At 41.1% G+C, this 16,399-nt stretch overlaps 1 protein-coding gene across 9 annotated transcripts in view; it reads right to left on the bottom strand.

The window, feature by feature from the left end:
* Window positions 1-553: 553 nt before the first annotated feature.
* Window positions 554-16,399, bottom strand: part of synrg (synergin, gamma) — a 47,458-nt gene continuing 31,612 nt past the window's right edge. For 7 of the 9 annotated variants that reach the window (XM_074639929.1, XM_074639931.1, XM_074639930.1 and 4 more), the window contains 8 exons: window positions 12,139-12,681; window positions 10,717-10,880; window positions 10,495-10,548; window positions 9,839-9,935; window positions 9,298-9,446; window positions 8,284-8,394; window positions 8,126-8,164; window positions 554-1,605 (listed from right to left, as the gene is read on the bottom strand). In XM_074639929.1, coding sequence (XP_074496030.1) covers window positions 1,474-1,605; window positions 8,126-8,164; window positions 8,284-8,394; window positions 9,298-9,446; window positions 9,839-9,935; window positions 10,495-10,548; window positions 10,717-10,880; window positions 12,139-12,681 — 1,289 coding nt within the window. In that variant the 3' untranslated portion in view covers window positions 554-1,473. The remainder of the gene's footprint in view (window positions 1,606-8,125; window positions 8,165-8,283; window positions 8,395-9,297; window positions 9,447-9,838; window positions 9,936-10,494; window positions 10,549-10,716; window positions 10,881-12,138; window positions 12,682-16,399) is intronic. The other 2 variants (XM_074639932.1, XM_074639938.1) reach the window with 1 other exon arrangement.

The following is a 16,399-nucleotide window of genomic DNA, read 5'->3' as shown; positions in this document are numbered from 1 at the left end:
ACTTTGATGAATTCCTCGAAAAGTGGAGGCATGTTCGAGCAATCACCAGTCCGCTGAGGCTCACAGCTGATGGGTGCTGGTTGTGGCTTTTGGGGATGGGTCCTGACTATTGGATACTGCCACTCTCAGTCTCCTTTCCAGGATCTTTTTTCGGCATTGACACACAGTGGGAATATGACTGGGGGTCAGCCAGCGATGCTTGAGCGTGTTTAGCACCCATGCAAGCTATGCACATGGGATGAGGGTCTAGCTAGCCTAGATTAGCTGAGGGAGCCTATAGTTTCTTCACAGGAAGAAAGTAAGAATGATTTTGGAAGGGTCGGTCGACTGTGGTAATATGAGGGGGCGTAGTCCACAGTTCGACCTGTCTGTCACTGACAGATGTGGTGTCATTGGAGGTTCGGTAGTTGGTCACGCCGAGGCGATTCCCAGTCAAACACCGAACGACATTAGAAAAAGATCAAATTGAATGTACATATGGGCGTGTGAGTATTGTTTAAAGACAGACTTTAAAAAAAAATCTGACCGATATAATAATCTGTGACACTTTAAATAAACTGTATGCATATTTATTTACATCACATTCACATTACAGTTATACATAATTACAATGCTACAGCATGATACTGTAATATACAAAAAGTGCTGCTGCAATTTTAGTTCAGAATAAATCATCATCTTCAGCTCTAGTTGCACACAACACCAAGACACAAAAACAAAACCGTTAACAGGGTTCCCTTCAGGTCCCCAAATCACAACTTCTCCCCCCTAAGAAATACACAATTGAAATACCCCAAGAGATGCTGAAAACCCCATTCAAAGAAAGTCAATTCAACACAATTCAGGAAAAGGTTAAAGATTCCATATTAAAACCAAATCCGCCACAGAGTTTCATCAAAGAGACCCGATCAAAAAATGTAATTCAAGTACAATAGGCTTATGATTCAACAGCTCTGGTTCAGTGTGAACAAAGGAAGTCGGGAATAAAAATCCTCTCAAACAGAAGCAAAGCAACAAGTGACAAGATGCTTACAGTCTCTTCCAGTGTTTTTAATGATATTGCACACCTAATAATTTAAATAAAACTCATTGTCAAGTGATTTATTAAGTAATATTGACTTTTTTTCAGCAGTGAAAATCAGTGGAAATCATCTCTTAAAAGCATTGCTAGTAATTTATTTAAATATGACCTATACAGCTGACCTATCTTTAGGTCATTTATGTAGAAGAAGAAATGGGTAACAATAACAACGTAGATGGTAAATATTTATAGAAAAGCATTACATTTTAGCAAACTACCAGATCTGAGTAACAGCTGAGTTGTGACAAAAGAGATAAAAAACAACAACAAATAAATTAAGAGAAATCCAGTGACTTTAAACGTATTTATCTCAGTCCAAGGCGCGATGACGCTTCACCTATCTGATGCCGATTAGCCCGTGCCCTGTTGCTATGGCAGCCACAGCCCAGAGCTCAGAGGAGGTCAGGCAGTATGAGGCCTGGTGGTTTGGGCTCCACACAGTTAATCCAGAAATTGGCGCAGCTGGCGTGGTACTGGTGGCCCCCGTACAGCAGTTTGAAGTTGTCCGTCTCCGAGTTGAACGCCTATCAGAGTGAAAGGGTGAGATATTACACCCCTGAATCACAGAGACAATACACTCATCTGTGCACACAGGAGGAAGAGGGATAGATATGGACAGGAGTGAGACACTTTCTTATGCTTTTACGGCACTAGTTTGTTGCAACTTGTTCTGCCTGCTGCTGAACAGAAAGAACCACTACTAACACACAACTAACACACAACTATGATTTGCTATGTGCACCATTCTACAGTTTTAAGATGTTCATTTACGACATGATTCACATGCAGCACTTTGGTACACAGTTCAGCTTTCATGTTCCTGTCCCTGCTGCACATTTCAGCCAAGTTACGCACAAGACAATTGCCAAATTTGCAGTAATTCAATCAAGGCGTTCCCGACATATCACAAGAATGGGATGGGCATGAGGTCAGGTAATCAGTTCATCCTTAAGTCCAGGTGGACATTTGTATCAAATTTGAAGAAATTCCCTCAAGGTGTTCCTGACATATCACGTTCACGAGAACGGTACGGACGGACAGACAACCTGAAAACATGATATATAAAAAAACATAGATGCCGTTGTTTTAACTTGAAATCACAAATCATGTCTTTCAAAACATTAAAAGACATCTTGATGCATGTTCCTTTATCACTTCGTCCCTTTTGATTACGCAAATCCAAACAGACAAGCATGAAGACAGTCTCATACAAGCATTGCCTTGAGGCCGTATGTCTAATCAGATGGCGCTATGTCTACAGTTTTTATGGTAAATGGGGAGAAAAGAAATCTGGAAAAAGATATTGTAGTTGAAAGTCTCCCAAGAAAATGGCCAAGTTTGGCTGGAGAGCAAACTTTACCGGCAAGATTTAACGATCAGAGAAAAAAAGAAATTGGACAGGTGACTGACCAATAACATTGGCGGACGTGCAAGTTGGTGCAACAACAACAAAACAATTCTAAAAAAAAATGTGGATGCTGTAGATTATATTATTGTCTGTTTTTACAGACATTTAACAAAATAATCTGGCATTTCAGTAGAATAGTTGAGGCCAAAATGACAGTGATGGCTATTTTGACTCCAGGTACTGTTCAGTCTGTGAAATAGCAGAGATGTATTTGCTCACCACTTGCAAAATTTGCCTCAAAGACCTGTCATCATCAATCATTGTCTTTATGCAACGTTTTATTCATCTAAAAAGACAGTTAATAATCAAAATAATCTAATCTAAAATATTCAATATCTGGTCAATTTATATTTTAAAACTGGCTGAGAAGTTCTGCTAGGAAGTTTAAAGCACAAGCTGATGTGCCATTGTTTCATTAAGAGTTCCATCATGCTTTGTACCAGCAGATATGAATTAATTCATTGATTTAATTAGCAACACAAGGGGCGACAATCTCCCCCAGTGGCAAAACAGCCAAAACCTGTTGCTTCATAATATGATTTTGTTTTGTGCTTGAAAAGCTAAAAGTGTTTTGAACTTATTGTTTAATCTCTAATGATCTGAATACACTGTAGCTGTAGCTGTTGAAATTGAAATGTGGTGATCTGATCCCCACTTGAGTGCTGTGTGTGTGTGTGTGTGTGTGCAATCAGGAGATGCTAATGTGTGTGCCTCGCTGTTTAAGAGTTTGCATCCCTGGTGAAATAGTGGAAGCTGAAGTCGGGAGAGAGGAATGAGTCATGTGCAGTGAATCGTAGCCTCCCACACAGAAAGGAGAGGGGAGACGCATGCAGAAAGCAACAACTGCATACAAAATACACGACCACGGCGCACCATTAAGTCAGACACATCTCCACCTGTCTGAATGCAGTCTGCAGCACAGATGCTCCCGATGGATGAAGGGCTTTCTCACGCAAACTGAATGACACATTTCCACTACATGCTTTTTTTTTCTCACACACACACTCACATTACACATGCAGAGCGATTTCCTATCGGAGCTCTTTTGTGCCATGGCCTACTTGTTTCCACAAACCTGCACTTACGACTGCCAAAGCTGGAAGATGTTGGAGGGAGAGGATGCTAAATGAAAGGGTGGTCACACAAAGACACACTGTGATGCCTCCTCCTTTCACCGCAGAGCCTTTCCCTCTCAAACAACCTGCACTTTTCCCTTCACCCTCCAACCCCTTCTTAGACTTCACCTGTATGGCAGTGAATGTGGGCCAATTTGGCCTGTTATAACTAGACAGATGCTGTCTACTCTTAAGCCTTTTAGACAGGCAGCGTCTGGTTACTCTACTCTGAAACACAAATGAGAGTATTCCCTCTTTCAAGCTGGACCTAGTCAGATAAAACTACAACTCTACTAATTTGACCTTTGCAACCTTTGCATGTAAAGGTTAGGGATTCAGACTGAGCCACTATCAGGTTAGACAACAGTAAAAACTACCCAGAATCATCTATCTGGCTTTTCTATACTTCTGCTCTATAAGAATTAAAAATAAATGAGGCATAATTACCCATAACCTCCTGTCATTGCCTTTAGTCAATGCCTGTAAGCACAACAGAAGTCCAGAGCAAAGAGAAGTGTGCACAGAATGAGCAGCAAGTAAACAATCAGATCTACCGTTTCACCAGATCAGAGCTCCCTTTTCCCCGTTTATTTGTGAGTGAAAACATGAGTATCCAAGTTATCATCCCTCAGGGCTCCTACACATTTTTCCATCTCAAAATTCAAGAGATTCGGCCTTGATTGATCTCAAATATTGATTGAATGTTTCAGTCAGTGTTGAGTATGCTCATAATAGCAGATCAGTGCAGTCTATTTCAGAAGCACACCATTACTGCGATGGTACTTAAAAGTAAAGCTGTGAATGACACTGATGCATGTAAAAGATTTCAGTTTTTTGAGTGCTTTTGCCAAGAAATCGGTCCAGACGTCTTGTGTTAATCATCATGGTCATCAAATGGCATTAAAGTAAAGGTAAACTTTTCAGAGGAATTTAGTCCACTAGACATGTTGTTTTCTGTTGCTGTTATCAGCTGCTCCAATAACAGACTTGGTTTGTCTATGAAATCAATTTTACTTTCAGAAATGTCCATTAAATCCCACCCAATGGGACCTTATTTTGGAAAAAATATGTATGGTAGGCAACGGCGAGAGACAATTATTTTTTTGGTTTGTTAATTTAAAAGATAATTTTGCAAGTCGTTAAATTCGCTATTTGTCGTAGTATCATTTAGTTTTATGTGAAACCGCTCAGTGAACTACATCTCTCGTCTCATACAATGTACGTCACCGACACTAACTAGCTAACTTAGCTCTGTTCCACGCACAGATGAAACGTTATCTATATCTTGATGTGTTTTATCCAGTGACTCCTGGTCTTTTTTATCAGCCGGGAAGTGAAAGAACGAGCACGACCCGTTGCTCTTGTGAGTACATCCTAGTACGAAACACGCAGGCATCGTAGCTTCAGCGTGAAAGACATCACTTGCGCGACTTTTGGGTGTGTAGTCTTTCCAATTACGTATTTTCACAGTCTTATACTTCAACAGTTTTACAACAAACTGTGACTTTCTTGACTTGCAAAATGATGTTTTAAATTGACAAACATCATATGTGTGATTCATGGCACAATTAAAAAAAAAAAAATTGTCTCTCGCTGTTGACTACTGTTCATATTTTTTTCCGGAAATTAGGTCCCATGGTGGTCCACTGGAAGGTGAGAGACTTCTCCTCTTTATTAAATTGTACATTTCTTTAGATTACAATGGAAGAAATCATGTAGTTTGGTGATTTAAATCATAAACTATCAAGTCATTCCTGCTGGGTTCAATGAGCTAATGTTACTATACACAGCACAGTCATATCCAGACTGTGGAGGCTGGATAGAAGCGGCACATTAATGCATTTTTGTTTTTTTTCCAATTTCAGACTGAATAACTTTCACATTCACACAGCTCTTTTCAGGCCTGGCATTACACAAGTCATTTATTTAAATGTGTAGGAACCCTGCTAACCCCGAGGCACAATACAGCAAGCTGTGATAGAGATGGGCCACCAAAAAACAGATTTACAAACTCAAATTTTGAGGAGATGGAGGAACATTTTGGGGGGGAAAAACCTGACAAAGCTCGGATCCAAACTTCTGTTAGCACTGCTGTCATATTTCCTCGGGTAAAAGCTACACAGAATAATCAATCCAGATCCTCGAGGCACTTCAGAAACCTGCATTAATATAAATAGCCAGAAATGCTAAATTATTCAACTTAAAACCCTTTCCAATGCTTCTCCCTGCAATTGCTCAAATTAGCATTTATCATTTAGCAGAAAACGCTGGAGCATCATTAACTGAAAAGTATCACTTATGATCAAATATAACTGCTGCTGCCTTTGAGTGACAAACGGAGATTGCCGGTAGCTCATCCCTAACTGCGGCATTCCCAAAATGATCGGTCCAACAGCAACAAGGTGAGACTGAGGCTCTCACTGAATATGACTAAATTATTTTTTTGGCTCTATTTGTGTCAACAAACAGAATAACAATATTACAAAATCTTTTGAAGGATTTAAAATTCACTGCACGATTTAAGCGGGAACCATCAAGCTCGTCTGCTGTCACATTTCTTTGATGCCACATCAACATCTCCTCCCTTCAGTACCTTTGGTTGAAAAACAAATCAGTACCTCTTCACTAAAGGACAATGCAACAATCAGTGCCGTCTGCTGTAGCCAAAGCTGCTCTTTCGCTTCATTATACTCCGAGGGGATGCTATTCTCCACTCGGCTTTTATTCGTTCTTACCAGTGTGGCTCTGCCAAAAATGCAATTAAAAGATGGGTTATTAATCTCATGCTAGTGGCACAGAGACAAAATAAAAACTGCATTCATTTCAGCCTGCCTCTGTGCACACAAGAGTGAGAGGTGAGAGAGTGTGCGTTTGTGTGTGTGCAGGTCTAATTGTCAGCTGCACTCCCTGCTTATAACTAATGTGTAAGCCACATCTGCTCGCGTACTAGATGCCTCTCAGTCAGTCACATCTTGCTTGGACCATCCATCTGTTTTCTGGCTGAGCAGCAGAGGGGGAACGCGAGAAACAATCAGCGGCACCATCCTGCCCTCTAAACCGCAGGGTCTGAGAATACCATTAATGGCCCACGTCGATTGAAAAGCACAGCCACCGTAAGGCAAGGAGGTAGACACGCAGCAATTCTGCACATAGCGCCCCCGGTCGGAGTTAATAACTGAACACTTATCAGAAACACCGATGGTTGTTAGCTGCAGGTGGCGAGGTGAGCAGTTACCTCGAGATAGAAGCGACAGAATAGAAAATGAAACCCTTCCAAGACAAAGTGGTGACCTTTGTGGCCTTGAAGAACCAATCCCAGAGTGCAAGAACTCACCCTGAGGTGCCAAAGTGACAAATCTCCTCTCTCACTTATTTCAAGAGTGCACGTTATTATCCTGAGACACTTTTTTTTTTTCAAGTCATCCTGCAGTATAAAAGCTGGGACCGCTCGTTAAACCCCTCCTCCGAATGGTGATTGTCCAATCGTAGCTTAGCAACGGTAACTAGACACGTCAGGCCTGTCAAGCTTTGGATTTCTTCACGTTGAAGCGGTGGACATGAAACATGAAAAAACACGATAGCAAAAGTGTAAAGAATGTATTAGACAGTGTGTTTTTCTTCCTTAAAGTAAGCTGCAAATCGTTAGCATGTCTGGTTAGCTTTCGACCTACAGTAAAGTTAGTAGCCGAGAGTTATATCAGAATTCAGGGAGGTTATAATTAACTGATTACATTATTTTGTGGAGTTACGGTGTAGTATTTCCGCACCGTGTGGAAGCCGGTCGCTATCAGAGTTTAGGCTGATGTTAGCTCTTTCCTGCTTATTATTACATTTAGGGAAGTTTACACTCCAGCAACTCCAGTTACCTGAGATAGCGTTACACACTGGTCAGTCTTTATCTTAAAAGCCCTTCCTCTTTTGTAATGTTAAAAGTACAAACAAGCTAAACTAATACTAGAACTAACTCTATACAGCTAAATCTCTGCACTGCAATATACAAATAAAGTTTTTTACATGGATCAGCTGGTGAGGATGCTGAGTCTTTGCCTGGGACATTCAGATTTAGTTTCAGTCTTAGTAGCCATAAAACAAGTGAGTTGGAAATATAAAAAACACATAACATAGCCAGCTAGCTATAGTTGATCTGCCAGCAACAGCTCTCATCTTTGTCTACAAAATTGGCGTTCACTGGCTTGAAATGAGGAGCTGCTTCTGTCTACACTACTTCAGTCATTACAAACTGCATATGTGCCATGTGAGAAACAGAAAGCTTGACAGGCATAGCAACAGTATCTTAGAGGGACGGGGCTTAAACCGGTCAATTGATTTAAGTTTCTCAGAGTGATTTAGGCTGTTGGTTTCTATCTGTTACAGTGTTGGTCGTCTGTAAGGAGAGAAGAAGTGGAGAGAAGTGAATCCTGTCACTTTGGCCCCCCCATTGGTAAGAGGAGAATAGGCCCCCCGAGGCCCCCAGTGGGAAAGAGTGAAATGAGATTTGGTTGACAGTTGAATGTTTCATACTCGTTTAAACAGACGTCCCAGAGTGCTTTCATCTTTGTTCTGCAAAACGTTTCAAAGTCAAAGAAATGTCAGTTGTTATCCGGTGTGGATGGGCACAACAACATTTATGTAAAAAAATGGATCCACTAACAGTTGATTCCGTGTGTGTGCGCACAAACCTTGCTGCGAGCGTCGACGTTGAGCAGACACACCCCGCAAGCCAACTCCTTGGCATTCTTGATGCCGTGCCTCAAAATACAGGAGGAGAAATCGAGGGAGCTTTCATCAGGCTGCACAAAAAAAAACACACACACACACACAAACTAATTTTACTTGCTGCCGCAGGGCAAAATGTAGTCATTCCTATTCTTATAACAACAGCAGTGAAAACAAGTCTGCTTACAGTAAACATCTCAGAGCATTATCAACTTTTAATAAAGACTCAGCGATGTGGAGTAAAAACAAACACCAGCATATAAACCCTTCTTCTTTTTAAGAAAGAAAAGCTACCTGCATGCTTCAATTAAACATTAGCTCCTTTTTGTGTTTCTCTCTCTCCCTCCTCGAGATACTGTGTGTTCTATCTTCCTCTGCTAGCTCTGTGGATGAGGACAGTCCTCCTCCCGTCTGTTTCTGCTTTACAGACGGGCAGCAGACAGCTGGATAAATAAATCCATACAGTCCTTGTCGTCCCTTTTGAGCCGAACACCAGCCTACCCTAAGGCTCCGGCTACATCGCAACCAAATCGATGAATCATTGATTTTAAGCTAATGGACCGACGATATTGGATTCGCATTTCATTATGTTATTGGCAGCTGTTTTATTGTGAATGGATCCACAGTGCTCCATTATCATGTGCATATACTGAAGAGTTTAAACATGGGTGATAATAGAAGATAGTAAAAGCAGCTGCGTACATAAAATGAATTATTAATATTTTGGATTTAATTAATAAATTACTTAAAACCATTAAACTGTTGACATGGTGTGTCTCCCAAGATGTGACAGCACCTTATTGATATTTCATATTTTGCACTCTTTCCTACTTGTACTGTAACTGCTACACAACGATTTCTATTTGGATAAATAAAGTTCTATCTTGTCCTAAATCAGTATCTTTGTCTGTGTTTGGGTGCTTTACTGTATCACTGTTCTGTGCTCTAGAAGATTCATATTTTTTTGAGTATCTTACAGCGAGCTTGGCCAGCGACATGAAGCCCATAAGGTTGTTCCACACGCGGCTGATGTCCTTCAGCAGCTGCTGCAGCTTCTCGGAACACACGGCCGTCGCCTTGATGCCCAGCTCCACGCGTCTGGTGACGCGATACACTTCCACCACGCCTGTCAGAGGAAAATCACAAAAACATGTTTTTATTGTTGCTCTTTTTGTTCCATTTTTCAGTTGAGGCACACTGTGTTCAGCCCCTCGCTGTGACACGTTCGCCGCTCGCAGCTCATTAAAAGCAGAGGAGCACAATGAGGGAGCAGGACCTTGTCAGACCAGGCAGAGATAAGCCATCACACCAGAGCTTGTTTTTAATCTTGTCCTCTCTGTCCTTCAGAGGGTGTAAGGCCACACACAGGGTTCTTTAACAGCCTCGTGTTCACACTATACAGCCAGCCCTGGCTTGCTCACTGTGGTGTGTGTGTGTGTGTGTGTGTGTGTGTGTGTGTGTGTGTGTGTGCATGAGTGTGTGTGCACATGAGTGTGTGTGTGGCTTTTGATTCCTCACCCAGCAGGTACTCCATGCCCTGAGCGGATTGGATGACCTCGGTGCAGACAGAGGAGCTGCTGATGCCGTTCAGGATGTTGTTGGCTTTGGTGATGACCTTAATGTGGGAAGACGGAAGCCAAGTGTTATGACATACAGTATATACTGTATACATATATACATTTTCATCACTATTACATCCTCTGCCTTCACTAGTTTATGAGATTTCTTGCTGAAAAAATAACCACAAAGTTAGATTTGACACAGACTAGTTTTTTGGCCAAGAGACACTTTTTCTGGCAATAAGTGGTGTTTTTTTTGTGTTTCAAAAACTTTAATAAAAATGAGAAAACAAAAGCGCACAGTCAATATTACTGCTGGAATATTAATTTAACGTTTCAGTCGTTATAAAGTTGACCAGACCGAAATGTCGTGAATAAATAAACATTCCAGGGAGACAGCGCGCCAGAGTTTTCACATTTTTAAAAAGTGTGTTTGCAGGGGGAAAGAAAATGATTTGTCCCAAAATGTAAGTGATAAGAAAAATGTCCTCATGTTGGAAAACATTTCAGCGCATTTTGGATATCTTAATTATTCTACTACATTTGTATTGTCACTCTCACAATTAAATCTAGCCATGGGACAAGGTCAGAAGCAGGACACAAACAAATACAAACCTCCAGAGCACTTTCCAGACACCTTTGCCACTCGTATGCGTAACGCTCGCTCTCCTGCAACAACAGAGCGCAAAATTATCTCACATGAACACAAAGGAAACAGAGAAAAAGGGGGAACATGTCTGTATTCTGCAACCTTTCACAGTCCTGAGTATTGTGCTGAAATCCGGTGGTTGATAACAGTGCTAACATGTGGTGCAGTTTACGTGCAGTTAACCTCACCTCCACCTCCCCAGTCAGGTCCTTGTACTTGTCCCTGATGACAGGCAGGGCGGGCTTCTCGCTCAGGGTGTTGGATCGGTCTCTGAAGGGCTGCTCTGGAGCCGGAGACGGGGGCGAACGCCCAATCTCCTTGTCGCCCAGACTGTGACTGCGTTTGTGGGAGCCTGAGGCGAAGCGAGAACCACAAACACACATAATAAACTTTTTTTGTTTTTCTATATCGGTTCAGCAACCCGTGGTGCTGACTCATTTTGAGATATGCACCTGTTTGTTTGCAATCATTGCACTTTCATTCTGTTGCAGCTAATTCCTCCCGGACAAGGACAGCATGAGTAAATGCTTAATTTGTGACTCACAATAATTACGTACTAAACAGAGGCACAAATATGCAGGTATGAATTATTCATAGGGACTCACAGACAGACAAATCCTGGCAGGGCACCACAACAAACATAGGCTATTCCAGTGGGGCTGGCAGTTAGTGCATAGTGTGTGTGTGTGTGTGTGTGTGTGTGGTTTATCCAGACACAGGTAATCTACCTCCCCAAACTCCTCCACCACCCACAGAGACATGCGTCATCCTCCCCACAAGCCAGAAGCGCCACCATGATCAGATTACTGTTTCACTGGGCGATGAGGAGAAAAGCAAAGCTCTCTTTCTTACACAAATTAAATCCAGCACAGGGAGATAAATCTATGGGGCAAATGGGCTTTTATCACAGTGCAGGAAACGCTGATAAATTATTCGTGAAACATGACACCAGCAAACAGCAGTTAAAAAATGAACAGCCTTTCAGTGGATACGGTTAATTTGTGCTCATGGATCTGTTGGCCTCCGCTAATCCATCTCACCAGTCACTGGCACCACGGCAGAGCTGTCATCTCAACACTGCCATCTAATGTCTGACAGCTTTATTACAGTTCTGATGGGCTGAACGTGTGGGGGTGGGGTGGGAGAAGAGGCTTGAGGAGAGCGCCGTCGCGCCATTTTAGGGGCCACGGGTTTAGAGTTAGCCAATAGAGTCACGGTCGTAATGAAAAATGTAATGTTTGGTCAACATGTTATTAACATCGCTTTATAGAGCTGAAACAAATTAGTTGATTCACAGAAAATGTGTTGAGAACATGCAGCACGCATTCACTTATTCAAGCTTCTCAACTGTGATTTCCTGCTCGTCTCTGATTAATATCTCTGTAAACTGAATAACTTTAGATTTTGGACAAACCAATTTGAAGACATCATCTTGGTTTCTAGTAAATTGTGCATTTTTCAATATGTTAAATACATTTTCTAAACAACTGATTTAGGGCTGCAATTTATGGCTATTTTCATTATCAATTAATCTGCTGATGATTTTCTTGATTGATTGACTGTTTGGTTTATATATAGATGTCAGAAAATAATAAAAGCTTGTGACTCACCTTGAACACACAAGTCAAAGGTTGCCAGTTCGTTCTTGATCATCTCCTCGCTGGACTTGACTTTGGTCTGAGCGCTGGCTTTGAGGAAGTCAGACTTGCCAAACTTCGGCTTGTCCCCCTGAAAGGCTCCGAACTCGTCAGAAGCCTCGCTTTGGTTTTCCTCAGAGCCGCCCTCGGCGGTGGCGGTGGGCGAGTCTGACTTTTCGGAAACAGTACTTGCAAAGTCTCCAAAGTCGTCCTCGTTGTCGACACCTCCGTTGTCGCCGGAGCCAAAATCGGCAAAGGCTTCAAACTTGTCATCCGTGGATGAGCCGTCGTCAGCGGGGAAGGAGGTCGCGCTCTTTGCTACGGAGCTGCTTGTGATGTTTTCGGTGCTGCCGAAGGTCAGCTCCTTCCTCTGTGCTGGCGCTAAAGATGGAAGGGAAGCTCCTTCAAAGCCCTGCAACTTTCTGACCTCACAGTCCTCCCGGTCCGACCAGTCATAGCTGGCCAGGGTGCTGAGGTCCGACGTCCCAAAGGGGTCAAATTTCATGTCGTCTCCTTCTGTAATGACAACACAGACATACCGATGGTTCCTAGGAATAGCACAGATGCTGTCATGATAGGAGGTAGATTAATGGACCAGGATGAGATTTCTGTTGGATTATCACTGTGTCACTTAACTAACTGTTGAAGTGAAATGTCTTTTCACCTGATGGGAAGCAAGTCTTATATTTCCTCACGTACCTCTAGTGGTGTCTAGCCCTGCAGACAGAGTGGTTTTGTTTTATTTTTCCCAGGTTTTGATATATTTGTCTGACATTTCTGCCTCCAACCAAATACAATGGAGGTCAATGGAATTTTGTTTGTGGTGCTCACAGTATTGAGAATTAAGCAAAAGTTTAAAAACACTTCAGGGTCTAGCTCCAGCATACAGTATTTTGTATTATTTGTAAAGCACTTTGTAACCCTGTTTTGAAAGGTGCTATATAAATAAAGTTATTATTATCTCTTTCTAAAAACAATATCCCAGGTTACCCTGGATAATGTGCACACCTCAATGTGGACAGTTTTCATTGGAATGCAATGGTCCCCTATGAAAGCAGTCCTTTGTTGATTATCCGGAATAACCTGAACATTGCTTTTGAAAAGAGATATTTCTGTTAAATCTTTGAAATGTCATTTTTCAATCCCGTAAGCACCACAAAATGAAAGTCCATTCACCTCCATTGTGCTGGGATGGAGGTCAAAATCTCACAGATATCTCAGAACATGTGCAGATAAAACCTAAACTACGACACCACCACTACAGGTTGTTTTGTTATTTGGGAGAACTGAGCCTCTATCACCTATGTTGCATAGTCAATAGTGTCAAGAATGAGATGTATTATAAAAAGGACCCAGTCCCCATATTTTGCACTTTAAAGACGTGAAAACAAATTCTGCAATACACAGGCAATCACATACACCATAATTCAGCACATTTGCGATGACGGTTTTCTTCATTATAATACTAGCGCCTGACTAATTATTGTTGTTGTAACGGTAATACATCCTCTCACCCACATTTTTGAGAGTTCTGTTTAATAAATCATCTCGCAAACAGTAAACAAATTGTTTTGATGTCTGAGCTGAATCATGTTTATGAGGAGAAAATTACTGCCGTCATTTTAATGAAACACAATGAATACTAACACTGCTTTTTTTTTGCAGTGGACAATTCCCTCTACTCTGGGTACGTCTCATAGGTGACAAAACAGCGTTCCTAAACAATAATCAGAGTTGATCTCTTCATACTAAATGCAAACTGAAGGATTTTGTCTCGAGGCTCGAACAACATCAATAAAGGATCTTTCCTGTCACTACATCTGCTCAGTTTCTTGCACTGTGTTGTGTTGACAGAACACAGATTGTGATTAATACTGACTGACACCGCTTGCACACATTTGTCAACACTTAAAGTATTATTCAGGTCTCCCTCTCAGCTTCTCTCACACACGCTCACAAACACAAATCGACCTTGTTTGAACCCTTCCTATTTTGCTTGACAGAACCCCTCAGATACAAAAAAAAGCAATTTGTGAAATTGACAAGGACCTAGCGCTGTAAGCCTTGCGTCATTAGATCACTTTGCGGCTTCTCAAGAAAAAGGAAAGGAAGAAAATAAGACGGTACGCATTTGAGCAATACCAACAGTAATATTTATTACGACAACATGAGTAGAGAGAAAGAGAGAAAGGTCACAAAGTACTGTGAAAGAGGTCTATCATTACAAGAGGTTTGTCAAACTAACACTTGTAAAATTAGATTTCAGTCATTTTAGAATACAAGGGCATGCAGAGTCAGGAGAAAAAAGTAAGAAAAACAAACAGCGAGTAGGTAAAACAAAGATAATCTGAGGATATAGAAGCAGGAACCAGAATGAGAAGGCACATTCACAGACTAAAATCAGTAATTCTGGGGAGATGACAAACTGTGTTTTACTATTAGGATGTAAAGCAACAGGTGTTTTGGAAAAGATATGAGTACAGAACACTTGAAAAGCCAGGTTGAAAAAAGATAATTCAAAGAACAAGCTCAAGGCAGGAAGCATTAACCCTTTGAGGACCTGAGGGGAAATTGGTACAGCATCCCAAAAAGCAATGCTTGTTTGGAAAGGCTGTGTACAAACTGCACTTTAGGAGCAGTGAGGACTTCAAAAAGCCAAAATTTAAGAGGCTGCTATCTTTACATTTACAATTATGATATAAGATTTTAGTCCTGGTGTTATTGTAATAGTAAAATAAGAGGTGATCACAATATCTGCATTAAATCTGCATGTAAAAACATGAAGTGATCTTGTTCAAGCACTCAAAGGGTTACAGAAAACAAAGAGGGCCATCCTTACACCTGGCATCCCAGAAAGGGCCTTAATTACATCCAATCACAGATGCAGAAACAGATTTAAAGAGACAGTATCCTTTTTCTCTTGCTACAGTGATTGTTTGTCAAAGCAGGCTAATGTGCACAAACTCTTATGATCCCCTAAATAATAGCACAACAATATTACTCAAGACAACAATGTCCAGTTTGAAATGTTAACCTAAAATATTTTTTTTATCTTACTAAATACTGTAGGCTACATTTAATTTACATACTGGTAGTTGGCAAATCACAACAAGATCAAGGAGTCTTTTCATAATAAGAGCTCATATTCCTGTAATAAAAATACACTATTAAATCTGTATGTATACATTTTTCCTTTCGATAAAAACAACTTGCAATACTGTTATGCATAAAATGGTATCTTGTATTTCATGTTCTTGTCAATTTCACAAATTGAAAAGGCAGGCACACTGCAGCAAAAAGCAAGGCAGGAAGGGTAATACTAACGTCATTATGTTCTCAGAGAGCCAGACCGTAGAGCCACACATGATAAATTCATGCTGCAATATATCACAGATAATGGTAAAAAAATTAAAATAAATTAAAGATTCCTTAAAAAAAGGAACCTCGCAAAAGAAATACTGTCTCTTTAAGATTACGTACACGTTCAGAAACACAGTGCAAAGCATGGTGAGGTGCTCAAACTGCTCGGCCTGCTACACTTTAACAACAGGTTAGTCCCAGAGCTCTCCGAGAACGGGAGCGTCGGATAAATAAGGATGAGAGCCTAGGAAAGGTGGAGCGGCTTTTACAGTAGTGTAAAAGCTTCTTAGGAATGTATCAATGTTAAACTGGGCACTGTTATCAGCAGTAGCCTAAGTGTTTTACTGCAGCTCCATGGACCCGTTGTTTGAACACATCATCTTACTCTGTCAGTACAGAGGGGCCGGTTTCGGTTCGGCCCCTGTACAGAAACTGAAATAAGGCAAATGGGGATGTTTACATTGATGATTTCTTCTGATCAGGAAGAGGAATTATCAATTCCTTTGGATGAAATGATATGATATACACGTTGTTTAAGTGATAATCAACTGATATGTTGAAATAAACAACTGCTGTCAATGCAGAAAGTTGAAAGCATGAGTAAAAAAAAAAAGAGTGTCGCTGTTGTCAGGTGAAGATTTCACACAACTTGTACAACTTTCTCAAACCCCAGAAAAGCCTTCAAAAAAGTTTTTAAAAATTTTAATCCCAAAATGTTTTGAGTTGCAAGGCTTTCACCTGACAACAGTTACATGCTGTCTCGGGTTACATTAAGAATTCATCTTGAATGTGTTCTGTGAAACATGAGCCATGACATGGAAGGTGATATGCTCGATGAATAAATGATGAGGACTGGAGAGAGGAGGAGGAGGGA

The sequence above is a fragment of the Sebastes fasciatus genome, chromosome 7 (assembly GCF_043250625.1).
Source record: "Sebastes fasciatus isolate fSebFas1 chromosome 7, fSebFas1.pri, whole genome shotgun sequence".
Classification (NCBI taxonomy): Eukaryota; Metazoa; Chordata; class Actinopteri; order Perciformes; family Sebastidae; genus Sebastes; species Sebastes fasciatus.
This window is presented reverse-complemented; position numbering and strand designations above follow the sequence as displayed.